Source organism: Cheilinus undulatus, linkage group 24 (genome assembly GCF_018320785.1).
Source record: "Cheilinus undulatus linkage group 24, ASM1832078v1, whole genome shotgun sequence".
In the NCBI taxonomy this organism is placed as follows: Eukaryota; Metazoa; Chordata; class Actinopteri; order Labriformes; family Labridae; genus Cheilinus; species Cheilinus undulatus.
The window spans coordinates 26,641,508-26,655,826 of NC_054888.1; the positions used below are offsets into that span (position 1 = coordinate 26,641,508).

Sequence of the window (14,319 nt, forward strand, 5' to 3'; positions counted from 1 at the left end):
GGTAGCAAGGAATACTGATTAACCGGTGACTAACATTAATTGAGACTACTAGCACCAACAGTCTGGACCTCTGTTGAATCAGGTCAGTCACTCTAAAGGGGGTGAATATTTATGCAGTCACTTATTTAACATTTTATTTTTTCTGTAGTTGACATCACTTTGTAGAAATCTGTTTTCACTTTGACAGTTAAGATGTTTTTTCTGTAATTTGTTGGTCAGAGAAGCTAAATTATCTTGACCATGACTGACTTATAACATCAGTAAAAGGGTAAACCACCCTCAGGGATGTAGCAGTGCTAGCACCGCCACCCTCCATCCTCTCTGCAGGCTCATGTCTGGTGAATATTCAGTTTAATGCCAGTATAACCTGACAGACAAGCTTTGAAGAAATGTGGCTTCACTGATGATTTCAATGACACACGGCATGCATTCAGGATGACCTCTAATAGGAAGAACACGCTCATATCAGAAACATCAATTACAATGCAGGCAGAGCACGAGCACCACTGGAATAGAAGACACTGCCATGGAAAAGTCAAAGTCAAAATGAATGCTCCTGAGAGTATGGGAATGTCATGGAGATGTCTGCTGGAGCTTGATTCATTCCATGGATGGGGGAAGAGACTGCATCAAGGCAAACTCAAAGAAAAAGACACCCATGTCAGCTGATGGCGATGGCAGAGTTGACTCAAGTCTCACTGAATAAACAACTCACCGAGCGTGAGTGCCGAAGACCTTTAACCTGATTGGACCGCTTTAGGGATGCGGTCCTACTACCTGCCTCCTGAGGAGATGAAAATATTGAACCACATGTAGAAAACGCTTTCTGTTCACAATCAACACAGAAAAACAAGTCAGTGTCTCTGCTACCAAAGAAACAAGGCTCAGAATTTCTGCAGAGTCAGAGCATTTAAATCATCCATGGATAATTAAGGAACTTTAGAATCTGTCCTTTTGAGGGCAGTCCTGTGGAGGAATCTTCAAAACAGTAATTCTTGACTCAGCATTGATCTAAAAGTCATTAGCACCTTTGATTAAAGTGAATAATTCTACACAGAGCTAGAACAGCAGATTCCTATACTTTGGGTTTGGATTAGCAAAATTCGATCCTGTGCAGCAAAAAGGAAGTTTAGACTCACCCTTGCTGCGTCATACTTGGCCCTCTCGTTGTTGGCCTTTTCTGCTTTTTCTGCAAGCTTCTTCTGCATCTGAGGGCCTCTCCCGAAGAAGATGTAGTTGACGAAGGCGTACTCCAGCAGGGCCAGGAAGACCATGACGAAGCAGCCCATCAGGTACATGTCGATGGCCTTGACGTAAGGAATCTTGGGCAGTGTCTCTCTTAAGTGGGTGTTGATAGTGGTCATTGTCAGCACCGTGGTGATCCCTGGGATAAAGAGGAGAATATTATTATTAGTCTGACTGTCCGAGTCACTGAGTTTCATTACTATTCAGGAGATTGAGCAATGCGCACGCTAGATTAAACCGAGAAAATCACTGTCAACAGAAACACTCATGTCAGGACTGGTGGAGGAAAAAGAAGCTGCATGCAACTAGTTTTCAAGGACAACAAAAGATTAACATAATAACTGGTGGAGGAGGTGGAGCTTTAGTCTATAATGGAGGAGGCTGGGGTGGAGGAGGTGGAGCTTTAGTCTATAAAGGAGGAGGCTGGGGTGGAGGAGGTGGAGCTTTAGTCTATAAAGGAGGAGGCTGGGGTGGAGGAGGTGGAGCTTTAGTCTATAAAGGAGGAGGCTGGGGTGGAGGAGGTGGAGCTTTAGTCTATAAAGGAGGAGGCTGGGGTGGAGGAGGTGGAGCTTTAGTCTATAAAGGAGGAGGCTGGGGTGGAGGAGGTGGAGCTTTAGTCTATAAAGGAGGAGGCTGGGGTGGAGGAGGTGGAGCTATAGTCTATAAAGGAGGAGGCTGGGGTGGAGGAGGTGGAGCTTTAGTCTTTAAAGGAGGAGGCTGGGGTGGAGGAGGTGAAGCTTTAGTCTATAAAGGAGGAGGCTGGGGTGGAGGAGGTGGAGCTTTAGTCTTTAAAGGAGGAGGCTGGGGTGGAGGAGGTGAAGCTTTAGTCTTTAAAGGAGGAGGCTGGGGTGGAGGAGGTGAAGCTTTAGTCTATAAAGGAGGAGGCTGGGGTGGAGGAGGTGGAGCTTTAGTCTATAAAGGAGGAGGCTGGGGTGGAGGAGGTGGAGCTTTAGTCTATAAAGGAGGAGGCTGGGGTGGAGGAGGTGGAGCTTTAGTCTATAAAGGAGGAGGCTGGGGTGGAGGAGGTGGAGCTTTAGTCTATAAAGGAGGAGGCTGGGGTGGAGGAGGTGGAGCTTTAGTCTATAAAGGAGGAGGCTGGGGTGGAGGAGGTGGAGCTATAGTCTATAAAGGAGGAGGCTGGGGTGGAGGAGGTGGAGCTTTAGTCTATAAAGGAGGAGGCTGGGGTGGAGCTCTAATTGCAATTATTTTTGCTAATGTTGGAAATTTGATATGGGTTACTTTGTTGAATGGAGAGCGTTGTTATCATGTCACTCTTCAGCAGACTGTCTTGACCATGTCTGCATGCCTAAGTGTCTTGCTGCTATGTGATTGGATGATAAGGTTCAATGACCAGTAACTGCATGTTCTCTGCACCACTTCTGCACTGGTAGCAACTCTAGTCATAAAGTCAGCTTTAGTCTTGTTGTATTTGTAAGTTTTTATGATATGGCTTGTGCAACATGATTGTAACTTAGTGAGAAACAAACACAACAAATGTAAATCCTTTGCACCATCTGTCCAAGCCTTCCTTCTTTCTAGCGAGTAAACAGCATCACTCAAAGATAGCATTGTTTTTCTTCCTCTGAGGTTTCCTCCTGTCTTATCTTGGCGAGCGATCTGTGAAAGTGCTAAATTTGACATTTAATTAGTCCAAACCTGTCTTAGTAGAGCAACCCAACACTCACAGCAGAAGCAGCTACGTTGTCAGTCACCTTAAGGTCACGCTGGAGAAAACTCCAACAGATGTCTTAGGTGTTACTATAGAAACAGGGGTATTTTTATAGGAACATGTTTCTTCTCTGATGCGTGAAAGATAATGCCGCTCTGGAATTGTCTTGTTCTAACAAAAAAGCTGAAGAGGAGGAGAAAACATTGCATGCACAGTGTTTTGACTGACCAGTCATATGGCCTGATTAGCTGATCACTTTCATACCTGATCTTATTTCACTGGCATGAACACACACACTGGTGGGTGAGTGCATAACCTCGGCTTCATTGAAATTCAAAGGCCTGCTTTGAAACCTCCAACTGCCCCACGGTCATCAAACAGAAATAACTCATTAGAATAGTGCTGCATGTATCTAGCCCCCAGCTCTTAGTAACCTTAACCACAAGGTGTACTGGGCGGTGTGGTTTTTTCTCCTGTTCAAGTAAAGGCACCTTCATGATGTGTCTGTTTCAGAGCAGCAGGAAAGGAAAGATGCTTGGAGAATCCCAGACCAACGGTAGCTGAACTGGATGAGGTCTGAGGCATTTCAGTGCACCTCAGAGCTCAGAGTGTGCTGAATGTGAAGACCAAAAACACTGGAGACAAATGCACGATTCAGAAACAGGAGAGCAGAGAGAAACAGAGTTTTTATGGAAAATGCAGCCAGATTTTACAACATTAAAACATCTAAAATCACAGAAATGCACCACGATAGAGTAGGACTGGGGCTGAACGATTTAGAAAATAATCTAACTGCGATTTTTTCACCCAACATTGCGATTCAACGTGATTATTATTCAGGTTCCTCGTCTTACAAACCATTTAATATTTTAACACACAGAGATATTTCCCCCAGAAATTTATATCCAATCTCACAAAATCTACAAATAAATGTTCAAAAATTTTAAGACAATAACCACAAATTAAAAACCTGCTCCACCACCCAAACAAATCAAATCCAATTCCTAAAAAATTACAAATACATTCCACTAATTTTCATAAAAATACTTAGAAAAAAATCAAAGCAACTTCTTTGACATTTACAAATAAATTTTTCAAATTTTCATGAAATTACCTAAAAGTTCCAAAGCTAATTCCCCCAGAAATTTGAATCAAATTTCCCAAAATTGACAAATCAATGTATCAAATTTTCAAGACGATACATTAAATTTTCAAAGCAAATTTCCCCCAAAATTCAATTCAAATTCCTAAAAATGTAAAAACATAAATTTTTTTCAATTTCCACATAAATATCTTCAAATTTCTAAGCAAAAATCCCCTCAAAATTCAAATACAGCTAACAAAAATGTCTTATTGCAGTTATTTTATCCTATATTGCACATTTGATATGAATTGTAATGAAGGGAGCGATGATTTTATGGATTTCTTATTTTGAAGAAGACAAAAATATACAAAAAACAAGGAAAGTAGGAACTTTTGTCAATTATTCTAGAAAATATGGACACTTGAATGTTTGCATAATGCGACGAGCAAAACACCTCTGCTTAAAAAAAATCTATTAACCTGCTATTTCAAAAACACATTTCAGGTCAAAGAAATATTGCACACACTGCAGGGTCTAAAACTAACATTTTCACTTACCAGCCAGGCAGATATTTTACCAGCCAAACAAATAAACATTGCTTTTAAGTGTTGTAATTTGCTATCAGTATTATTTAACATGTCATTTGGGTCTTGTATGCGATTCTCGATCAATATTTTAATAGTTTGCACTAATACTAGCAATAATGTCTGCTAAAAGAGACCAAAAGTGAGTAAAAAGACCCTTATTATGTGTGGAACAACAAATGAACTTAGTTCTGTCGATTCTTGTTTTTATGACTTCACAATTCCAGCCCTCCTTTATCTGGGCCGGCAACATGACTCAAGAGAAACTCTGGCAGAGTTACTTTCAATTTTATTTTTGGTTTATCATTTATTTATTATTCTATTTTTCTTAGAAGTTTAGTTTTCTTATATTTGGTTTAATTATAAACCTCATGGTCTGCTTAAAAGCCTACAACAAATCAATTTATTTATTTATTTTTTGTTTACAGTCTTCATTAACAATCTAAATGGACCAAAAACAGTCAATAGAAGAAACTGTCAAGGCGCCTTCACAGCGTGGTTAATCTGTAGTCTGGACACGGAGGCGTGAGCATCTCCTGCTCTGACCGCAGCTGAGAGTCACTAGTCACTTTTCTGTAAAAGAGCCGCTAGAGGGGTCTGAAAACTCGCTAAGTATAGCGACAAAGTCGCTAGGTTGGCAACGCCGCAAGGAGGTACAGCTACAGTAACAACCAGCTATCCACCTCGGCACGCTGTCAATGACGTCATGACTGACGCACCTACGTGACCAAAGATCGTCTGAAATACACATTACTCTGCCAGGAAACCAGCCAATAGCAGCATCGTTCTCCAGTAACAGAAAAACATTTTCACTGGTAAAAAAAAAAAAATAACTGGCCAGAGTGGGGAGTGGTCTTAAAAATTTACCAGCCAGAGACAAAATCTACCCGTAATTGGCGAGTGGTGAGTGTTAGTTTTGGACCCTGACCCTCTGCGATTTGAAAATTGCAGTAGATCACATGAGATTAGGACACACAAACATGTATAATGAATACAAAAATCAGCTGCATTACTAAATCCAGCCAGATAAAGAGACGCTCTAATGAGGAGTTGACAAGGTGTACCTAATGAAGCGGTCATCTGTCAGTCTTCCTGGCCTCTGTATTGTGATACATGTCGTATCTCAGCCTGTGTTTGTGATAAATGTGTTACTTTTTTATGCAGCGCTGCTGTTCTGCTCTACACATGCAAACATTTGTGTGTCAAGTTTTTCCAGAGTAATTTTCCAAAATCCTCCTTTCCCTATTTTGTATTTTCTTCCCTTCCATTAAAAGAAACCCTGCACGATCAGACCAGTTCATCTTGGATAGATATTTGTATCTCTCATGTACATGTTCAACTAAAAAACGCTCTAGATATCTGCATTTTGAGTCATTTGAGTTTAGAAATTCACAGCCATGTTTTGGTCAGCGCTGGCGCCGTGATGTCACCATTCCTCTGCAGTATCCTGTTTCAGACTGGCAGCCAGTGTTGGAGCTGATCTCAGAAACGCAGCACGTCTCACGCACGGAGAATTCTATAATTTAAGGTCTCTTCTATTTTATATTTGCACCACGAGTGGTTATCTGTCCATCTAGACAGGAAATGATAAACACACAGCCATTTTTACCTTGCTGTAGCAAATATTTACGTCCACACGGGTAGAAAATGTTTGAAATCTGTTTCTTGATGAACCAGATGAAGGCCACGAGCTAAAATGTGTCTGTTTAATAAAGTTTTCCCTGAACTTCTCTTCATGATGAGGCTCTCTGTTTCCTCATGGTTCAGGTAAAGATAAACACAGCAAGAAAGGACTTCCAGTTTGCACCTTTCAAAATAAAAGTCCACTTTAGTATTTCTTTGGAGAAACTCCCCTCGTGTGTAAATAATAGTTTTATTTTGAAAAGCTTCCACTAACACTGAATCCAGTCACATGTAGGAGGTTTACTGATGTAAAACTTAGAAGAGTGACAGAGCTTTGACAGCAGGGAGACAGAACCAACACAGCAAACTGCAGAAAAAGCGTCTGAAAACGGTTACTGCTTAGCAACGGAGAGCAGCGCTGCAGAACCGTGACGTCACACTATCAGCGCGGATCAAAACATGGCGGCCTCCTGCTGAGTTTATGAGCCGATATGAACTCAGAATGTAGATATGTGGGATATTTAGTGAGTTTTTTAGTTTAACGTACATCTGAGACATACAAATATCTATCTATATCTACAAGATGAACCTGTCTGACCATGCGGGGTTCCTTTTCAGAATTCTCAGTGCATTTGCAAAATGCATCAAAATAACTGCAATCAGATGTTTAGAGCTCATTCAGCCCTGTTTGATGATGCAAACATGCATTTCATTGGTCACAGTAAATAAACAAGTATCGCTCATATTCATGTGAACCCTGACCCCCTGCAGTGCAATAACCCTCTGTCTTATCTCATTCTAGGTATATGGCAGATGTCTCTGCTACTTTATTCCTGCACAGGAAATAAATGAAGCCTATCAGCAGCCATACAACACGCACGGACCAGGCTTTTGGCGTGCGTGTGCACACGTATGTGTATGAATCATAAAGTAGAGTGGAGAGAAAGGGAACAGTTAGGGGGCTGGGAGGAGGGAGCGGGATAGCTAAGGTCAATCTAGCCCTTAGTGTGATTTATTGGCACATTACAAGGCTAACACCACTCATGCGTGTGTGTGCATGCATGTGTGTCGTTGGTGTGAGTGTGAAGGAGCTCAGCGGCGCGTGCACACGCCTCATGTCTCTGCGCCGACTGCCTGGTGCAATCTCTTGTTTTTTCTCTTTTTTTTCTGCTTAACGACAGCCTCGTTCTTTATAGGTGTTCTCTCGGCCGTGCCATAACTCTCCCTCCCTCCGTTCCTCTCCCTCTCTTTTGCTCACTCCCTGTTCGGACAATTTAATCAAGGGGCCGTGCGCCCATCAGCCTCCCTCCTTTTTCATCACACTGTTAAACTCTCCAGGGAGAAATATAGTTTTATAGGCTTTCTTTCACTGTCTGTCTTTTTCTGTCCCTCTCCCCCTGCGCTCCGTCTCGTCCTATTGTTCTCTCTCTTATCTCTCTCTCTTCATTTCTCCTGTAGCTCCTTTTTCCCTCCTCGGATCTCACCATCATTTAGTGGTGGTTCCTCTTTCTGCCCTCCCCCCTCTTGTTCTACGTCCCCGAGTCTCTGCGGAACAAAGGCACACAGCAATCAAATCTGCTCTAATCACGAGCCAATAGGCCATTAGCAACACAGCTCAGCACTATGAAACAGAAAAGGTATCATGTAGGATGCAATAAAGCGTGTGAAACAGCAATGAATGTTAACTGCGAGAATAGAGGCAGGGGCGGTAAATCAAAGCAGTGTTAATTGAACACTTCCATTTATCACTCTCAGACAGCACAGACTGTCAGGACCTGGTTAGCATGTAAATGTCTGAAGAGTTCTGGAGGTTGCATGGCCTGGTCTCAGACCCGTGTCTCCCGTTACACTCAGAGTGGTCCTGCAGCGATTACAGATAATGCCCACACCTTGACTGCTCACATGATCTGATTATGAATGGAGGGCAGAACTCTGGGAACCAGACTAGGATGCATGCACGTCATTTGCAACTTTGCAACCCTTCAGAATCACTCAGGAAAACAAGATTCCCTTTCAAACAATTCAATTGTTCTCCTGCTGCCTCCTTGAATTGATTCCCCCCGATCATTACACTGCTCTTACTGGCAGGTTTGCACAAACAAAGGAGCCGGGTGCACATGCGTGCATGCCCGCACACGTTTCCATCCATACCTGCTGAAAGCTCGTAACGATCCATCAGGAGATGCGAATGGACCTCCGGTTGCCTCTTAGCCTAGAAGGCATTGGCTGGATATTGCAGCCAGCAGGACTTCACACTTGTGCCAGTATAAAGCAGTCATGCACTAAGGAAGCAGTAATGACCGGATATTGCATGGATGTCTTAACAAAACCAGCTCCGAGCAGAGAAATAAAGATGGATGTAAGGCGGAAACACATTAAATCGGGTGCACACGGCGGCACACTCTTTCCATTCCACTCACGATCCAGATGTATGTGGCGGTGGATAACAGGCAGTGGATCAAAGCATGATTTACAAAACGCATTATGATGCTTTTAGGTTACAGATAAATGTTCTATTCATTTAAAAGGAGCGATGAATCTACATGGCTAGATTGCTCTGCACAGAGGCTCTGCAGAAGATTTACTGCTTGGTCCCTATTGGCCCCCGATTTGAACAATGGGCAATTCCAAGACAGCAGACAGGGCTGTTTATCATACGTTCACATTTGAATTGTCAGCCACCAATGCATGAAGAAAAAGAGCCCTGACAGACTGGGATACCATTTTAAACTGAACAGACGTAGTAAAGTGATGATTTTAACCTTATACAGTCATGGACGAAAGTATTGGCACCCCTGGAATTCTTCCAGAAAATACATCATTTCTCCCAGAAATTGTTTCAATCACAAATGTTTTGGTACACATGTGTTTATTCCTTTATGTGCATTGGAGCAACACCAAAAATCTGAAGAAAAAAGACAAAATTGACATAATTTTACTCAAAACTCAAAAAATGTGCCACACAAAATTATTGGCACCCTCAACTTAATATTTGGTTGCACACTCTTGGAAAAAGTAACTGAAACCAATCACTTCCTATAACCATCAACAAGCTTCTTACTCCTCTCAGCTGGAATTTTGGACCACTCTTCTTCTCCAAACTGCTCCAGGTCTCTCAGATTTGAAGGGTGCTTCTTCAACAGCAGTTCTGAGATCTCTCCATAGGTGTTCACTGGGATTTAGATCTGGACTCATTGCTGGCCTCTTCAGAACTCTCCAGCTTTGTCTCCAACCATTTCTTGGTGCTTTCTGAGGTATGTTTGGGGTCACTGTCCTGCTGGAACACCCATGACCTCTCACCCAGACCCAGCTTTCTGACACTAGGCCCTACATTGCGGCCAAAAATCTTCTGATAGTCTCCAGATTTCATGATTCCTTGCACACAGTCAAGGCACCCAGTGCCAGAGGCAGCAAAACAACCCCAAAACATCCTTGAAGCTCCACCATGTTTGACTGTAGGTACTGTGTTCTTTTCTTTGTAGGCCTCATTCTGTTTTCTGTAAACAGTAGAATGTCGTGCTTTTCCAAAAAGCTCTACCTTAGTCTCATCTGTCCACTAAATGTTCTCCCAGAAGGATTGAGGCTTACTCAGGTACATTGTTGCAAACTCCAGTCTGGCTTTTTTCTGTCTCTTTGTCAGCAGTGGGGTTCTCCTGGGTCTCCTGCCATAGCGCTTCATCTCATTCAGATGACCACGTATGGTCCCAGCTGACACTTTTGCACCCTGAGTCTGCAGGACAGCCTGAATCTGTGTGGAAGTTGACTGAGGATGTTTATCCACCATTCCAACTATCCTGCGTTGCATTCTTTTGTCAGTTTTTCTCTTCTGTCCACGTCCAGGGAGATTAGCCACAGCTCCATGGTTATAAACTTCTTGATTATATTACACACAGTGGACAAAGGAATCTCAGGATCTCTGGAGATGGTCTTTAACCTTGAGATTGTTTTTTGCTTCTCAGACAATCCTCGGCTCCTCTTTCTCTTCTCCATGCTTGGTGTGACACACACAGACACACAACACAAAGGTTGAGTCAACTTTTAGACATTCTAACTGGCTTCAGGTGTGATTTCTAGATTGCCAGCACCTGTTACTGCCACAGGTGAGTTTAAATTAGCATCACATGCTGGAAATAAAATGATTTACCCACAGTTTTAAAAGGGGGACAACCATTTTTTGAGTTTTGTGTAAAATCATGTCAATTTTGTCTTTTTCTTCAGATTTTTTTGTGTTGCTCCAATGCACATGAAGGAAATAAACACATGTATACCAAAAACATTTGTAACTGCAACAATTTCTGGTAGAAATGATGTATTTTCTGGAAAAATTCCAGGGGTGCCAATACTTTCGTCCATGACTGTAACCAATAAAAATACAGCATCTCAGCTGTTAGTCACCACTCGCTCATATCTCTCCCTCTCTGGTGATCAGCTGATCAAGGCCGTTCACTCTCAAGCCCCCAGCCAATCAGATTCTGCCACAGCCGGCAGCAATCTGTCATTAGTGCTGCAACCCTCCTCCACCCCAGCTACCTTCATTAACATGCAGTCTAGAGCCTCAGGTCCTTCTGCTACCTCAGTCTCCTCCTACATCGGTTCCCTCATCAGCGCCACCACCAGGGTCTAGACTGCATAGGAAGGGTCTCGTATTCCTGCAGTTTGCCTCACATGGAGTCATCACGGTGGAGTCTAATCACCAGAGACTCTGCACGTTTCTTTTTCAGTAAAATGTGCAAAATAATGAATTCAACTCTGAGTTGTTTCTGACTGAAATGATACAAAACTTCCATTTTGATAGGGAAATATTGCTATTTTAAAATGCAGCACTGGTGTTAATTTTGTCAGCCAAATATGTAAATTATGTTTTTCCATGAGGAAGACGATCTACTGAGGTTTCATAGTGCTGGACTTCCAGCGTCTACTGCTAACCCTGATCTTTTCTGCTGCTGTCTCAGAGCTCTCAGGTTCTACTGTTCTGTCACTACCTGACTCCTCATCTGTCACACAGAGCAGCCCGTTTCAATATCCTGCAAAGAGCAAGCAGAGCTTGAACCTCCTACGAGGCATCACGATGATTACAAACTAATGACCTGCTGCATGCACCTCTGCCTTGTATACAGCTCACAGGGGCCCTGCAGTGAGTGGGCCGGATCACCCACACAAGCAGTCCTGGATATGAAGTGAGATTATGCTCATTAGAGAGGTGATGTTGTTATAGCTCTGTGAGGACTCTCAGTGACCACAGCAGCAGCAGACGCAAAGCTTGGCCTAGTTTGGTCATTTTCCCCTGCAGAAAGACCTCAGTGATTCTCTAAAATAGCAGATCTCTCACTTTGAAGATAGAAATATCATCCCCCCATTCTCTGTCTTCAACAGACGTGTATTAGAAATACAGCCTCCTCCTGTGCTCATCACGGAGGATGTGCTTCACTCATCTCAGACAGCCAAGAACAGAAAACTCAGATTCAATCTGGACTAGAGTTCACCAACAGACATGAGGGAGACTCCATGGTCAACAGGAAGAAAGTTCTTCTGTCTGATGAGACCAGAATAGAGCTTTGAGACCATCAGACAAGACGCCAAACACTGACATCACCACAAACACACCATCCCCACTGTGGAGCACGCTGGTGGCAGCATCATGCTGTGGGAGTGCTTCTCAGCAGCATCATGCTGTGGGAGTGCTTCTCAACAGCATCATCCTGTGGGGGTGCTTCTCAGCAGCATCATGCTGTGGGAGTGCTTCTCAACAGCATCATATTGTGGGGATGCTTCTAAGCAGCATCATGCTGTGGGGGTGCTTCTCAGCAGCATCATGCTGTGGGGATGCTTCTCAGCAACATCATAATGTGGGGATGCTTCTTAGCAGCATCATGCTGCGGGGATGCTTCTCAGCAACATCATAATGTGGGGATGCTTCTTAGCAGCATCATGCTGCGGGGATGCTTCTCAGCAGCATCATAATGTGGGGATGCTTCTTAGCAGCATCATGCTGCGGGGATGCTTCTCAGCAACATCATAATGTGGGGATGCTTCTTAGCAGCATCATGCTGCGGGGATGCTTCTCAGCAGAATCATAATGTGGGGATGCTTCTCAGCAGCATCATAATGTGGGGATGCTTCTCAGCAGCATCATGCTGTGGGGATGCTTCTCAGCAACATCATAATGTGGGGATGCTTCTTAGCAGCATCATGCTGCGGGGATGCTTCTCAGCAGCATCATGCTGTGGGGATGCTTCTCAGCAGCATCATGCTGTGGGGATGCTTCTCAGCAGCATCATAATGTGGGGATGCTTCTCAGCAGCATCATAATGTGCGGATGCTTCTCAGCAGCCGGCCATGGAAGGCTTGTGAAGGTAGGGGTTAGAATGAATGCAGCAAAATAGAGGAAAATCCTGGAGGACAGTCTTATTCAGTCTTCTTTTTGGCTATTAGACTTGACATCAAACACACCATCCCCACAGAGGTGGCAGCATCATGCTGTGGAGATGCTTCTAGAGGGTGAAGTAAGTGCGGCAAAATATATGAAAATCCTGGAGGACTTCTCCAGTCTGACAGAGAAGTACGGATTGGGAGAAGATTTATTTCCCAGTCAGACATTGAGCCGAAGCTTCTAGAGAAAGCTACACAGACATGGTTTAAAGACGATGAGGAGAATGTTCTGGAGAGGCTGAGTCAAAGCTCAGACCTCAGTTTAACAGAGAGAGTTGTTTTGCAGTTGTGTAAAAAAAAGCAAAACTATATTGATCGTGATCGATCTATAGAATCAATAACAGGCTAAAACAGCCTTTTTATGGGGACTGTGCCGACCCTTTAACGGCCGCTTGTCTTACCTAGAGCCACTCTGGCTGCTGATGCATCGTAGTTTATCCAGAAGGAGACCCAGGAGAGGATGGTAATCAGGATGGATGGCATGTACGTCTGCAAGATGAAGTAGCCGATGTTCCTCTTTAGCTTGAAGCTGAGAGACAGTCGAGGGTAGGCACCTGAGAAGGAAGACATAAAGGTGCGTTTAAATCTTTAGCTGTGGTAATTACACTCAGGAGGTCGCGTTCAGGGTCAGTGGTACGCGCCGTTTCTCTGCGCTAAAGCGATGCCATTAAAACATTCTAACTTGCATTATTCATAGGAGCACACAGGGACACCTTCTGTTTTTGTTTCAGTTTCTATGACAACCCTGACAGCATGGGTTGGATTTATCACCATGGTAACAAGTATCCCCTACAAGAGCGCAGCAGTTTGAACGCACACGCTAGACCCTTTCCCTTTTTTGTGATGATGTGACACAATATTCACATTTCATCCACCTACATGGTGTTTCTGAGGGATTCAGCATTACTGCAGGAATAATAGCTTCATAAATGAATTTAGAGCAGCAGCCTTTTATGAGACAGCATTTCTCCACAGCCTGGAACATAAAGGATATATGTGCACATAGAAGGTCAATGCATCATCAATCTTCCCGCCTAAGCTCCCTCATGGATTGAATCTCAGGGCGGCTGCTGTTTGCTCCCACTGTACTCCGCCGTTTCTCCATTTTGGTTTAAATTGGAAGAGAAGTGAGGTCTATTACTGTGTCATTTTCAGCCAGAGCTGCTGGGAGAGAGCGTGGGTGCACACTGGTGTGCATGTTTGGATGGGAAAGAGCAAACTTTATTAGGATTCAGTGCCAGCAGTAAATCAGATCTCATGATGTTGCTCTAAAGATGCTGGCTGTTTATCAAATATGTTGGCACACATGTTGACAGAATCTGTGCACATGGGCATAAAAATAACTCTACGTTTACTGTATTTCTTAAAATAAAGTTTATTTAAAATATTCCTGTACAGCGGTGCAGTTACCACCAACTCTCAGCAGATGGCGAGTTTTCCATGTGACCATGAGCACCAGGATAAGGACGCTTTTGAAAGGGTAATATAAGCCTGTAACAGGTTGGATATTTTAATCTTTTATTAATTTTATAAATCAGTCACGGCTGATATAATTTGGATTTTTAGACATCAAAATTTAAAAAAATAAACTCTTAAATGTCAAAGTGAAAACAGATTTTTACAAACTAATGTCTATTAATTAATAATTAAATCATATTCATCCAAATTAGTGCTACTAGTCCCAC

At 43.2% G+C, this 14,319-nt stretch overlaps 1 protein-coding gene across 1 annotated transcript in view; it reads right to left on the minus strand.

The window, feature by feature from the left end:
* Positions 1-14,319, minus strand: part of LOC121506329 (gamma-aminobutyric acid receptor subunit beta-3-like) — a 62,254-nt gene that overhangs the window by 5,828 nt on the left and 42,107 nt on the right. The window contains exons 7-9 of the mRNA XM_041782092.1: positions 13,036-13,188; positions 1,140-1,384; positions 716-784 (exon numbers count right to left, since the gene is read on the minus strand). Coding sequence (XP_041638026.1) covers positions 716-784; positions 1,140-1,384; positions 13,036-13,188 — 467 coding nt within the window. The remainder of the gene's footprint in view (positions 1-715; positions 785-1,139; positions 1,385-13,035; positions 13,189-14,319) is intronic.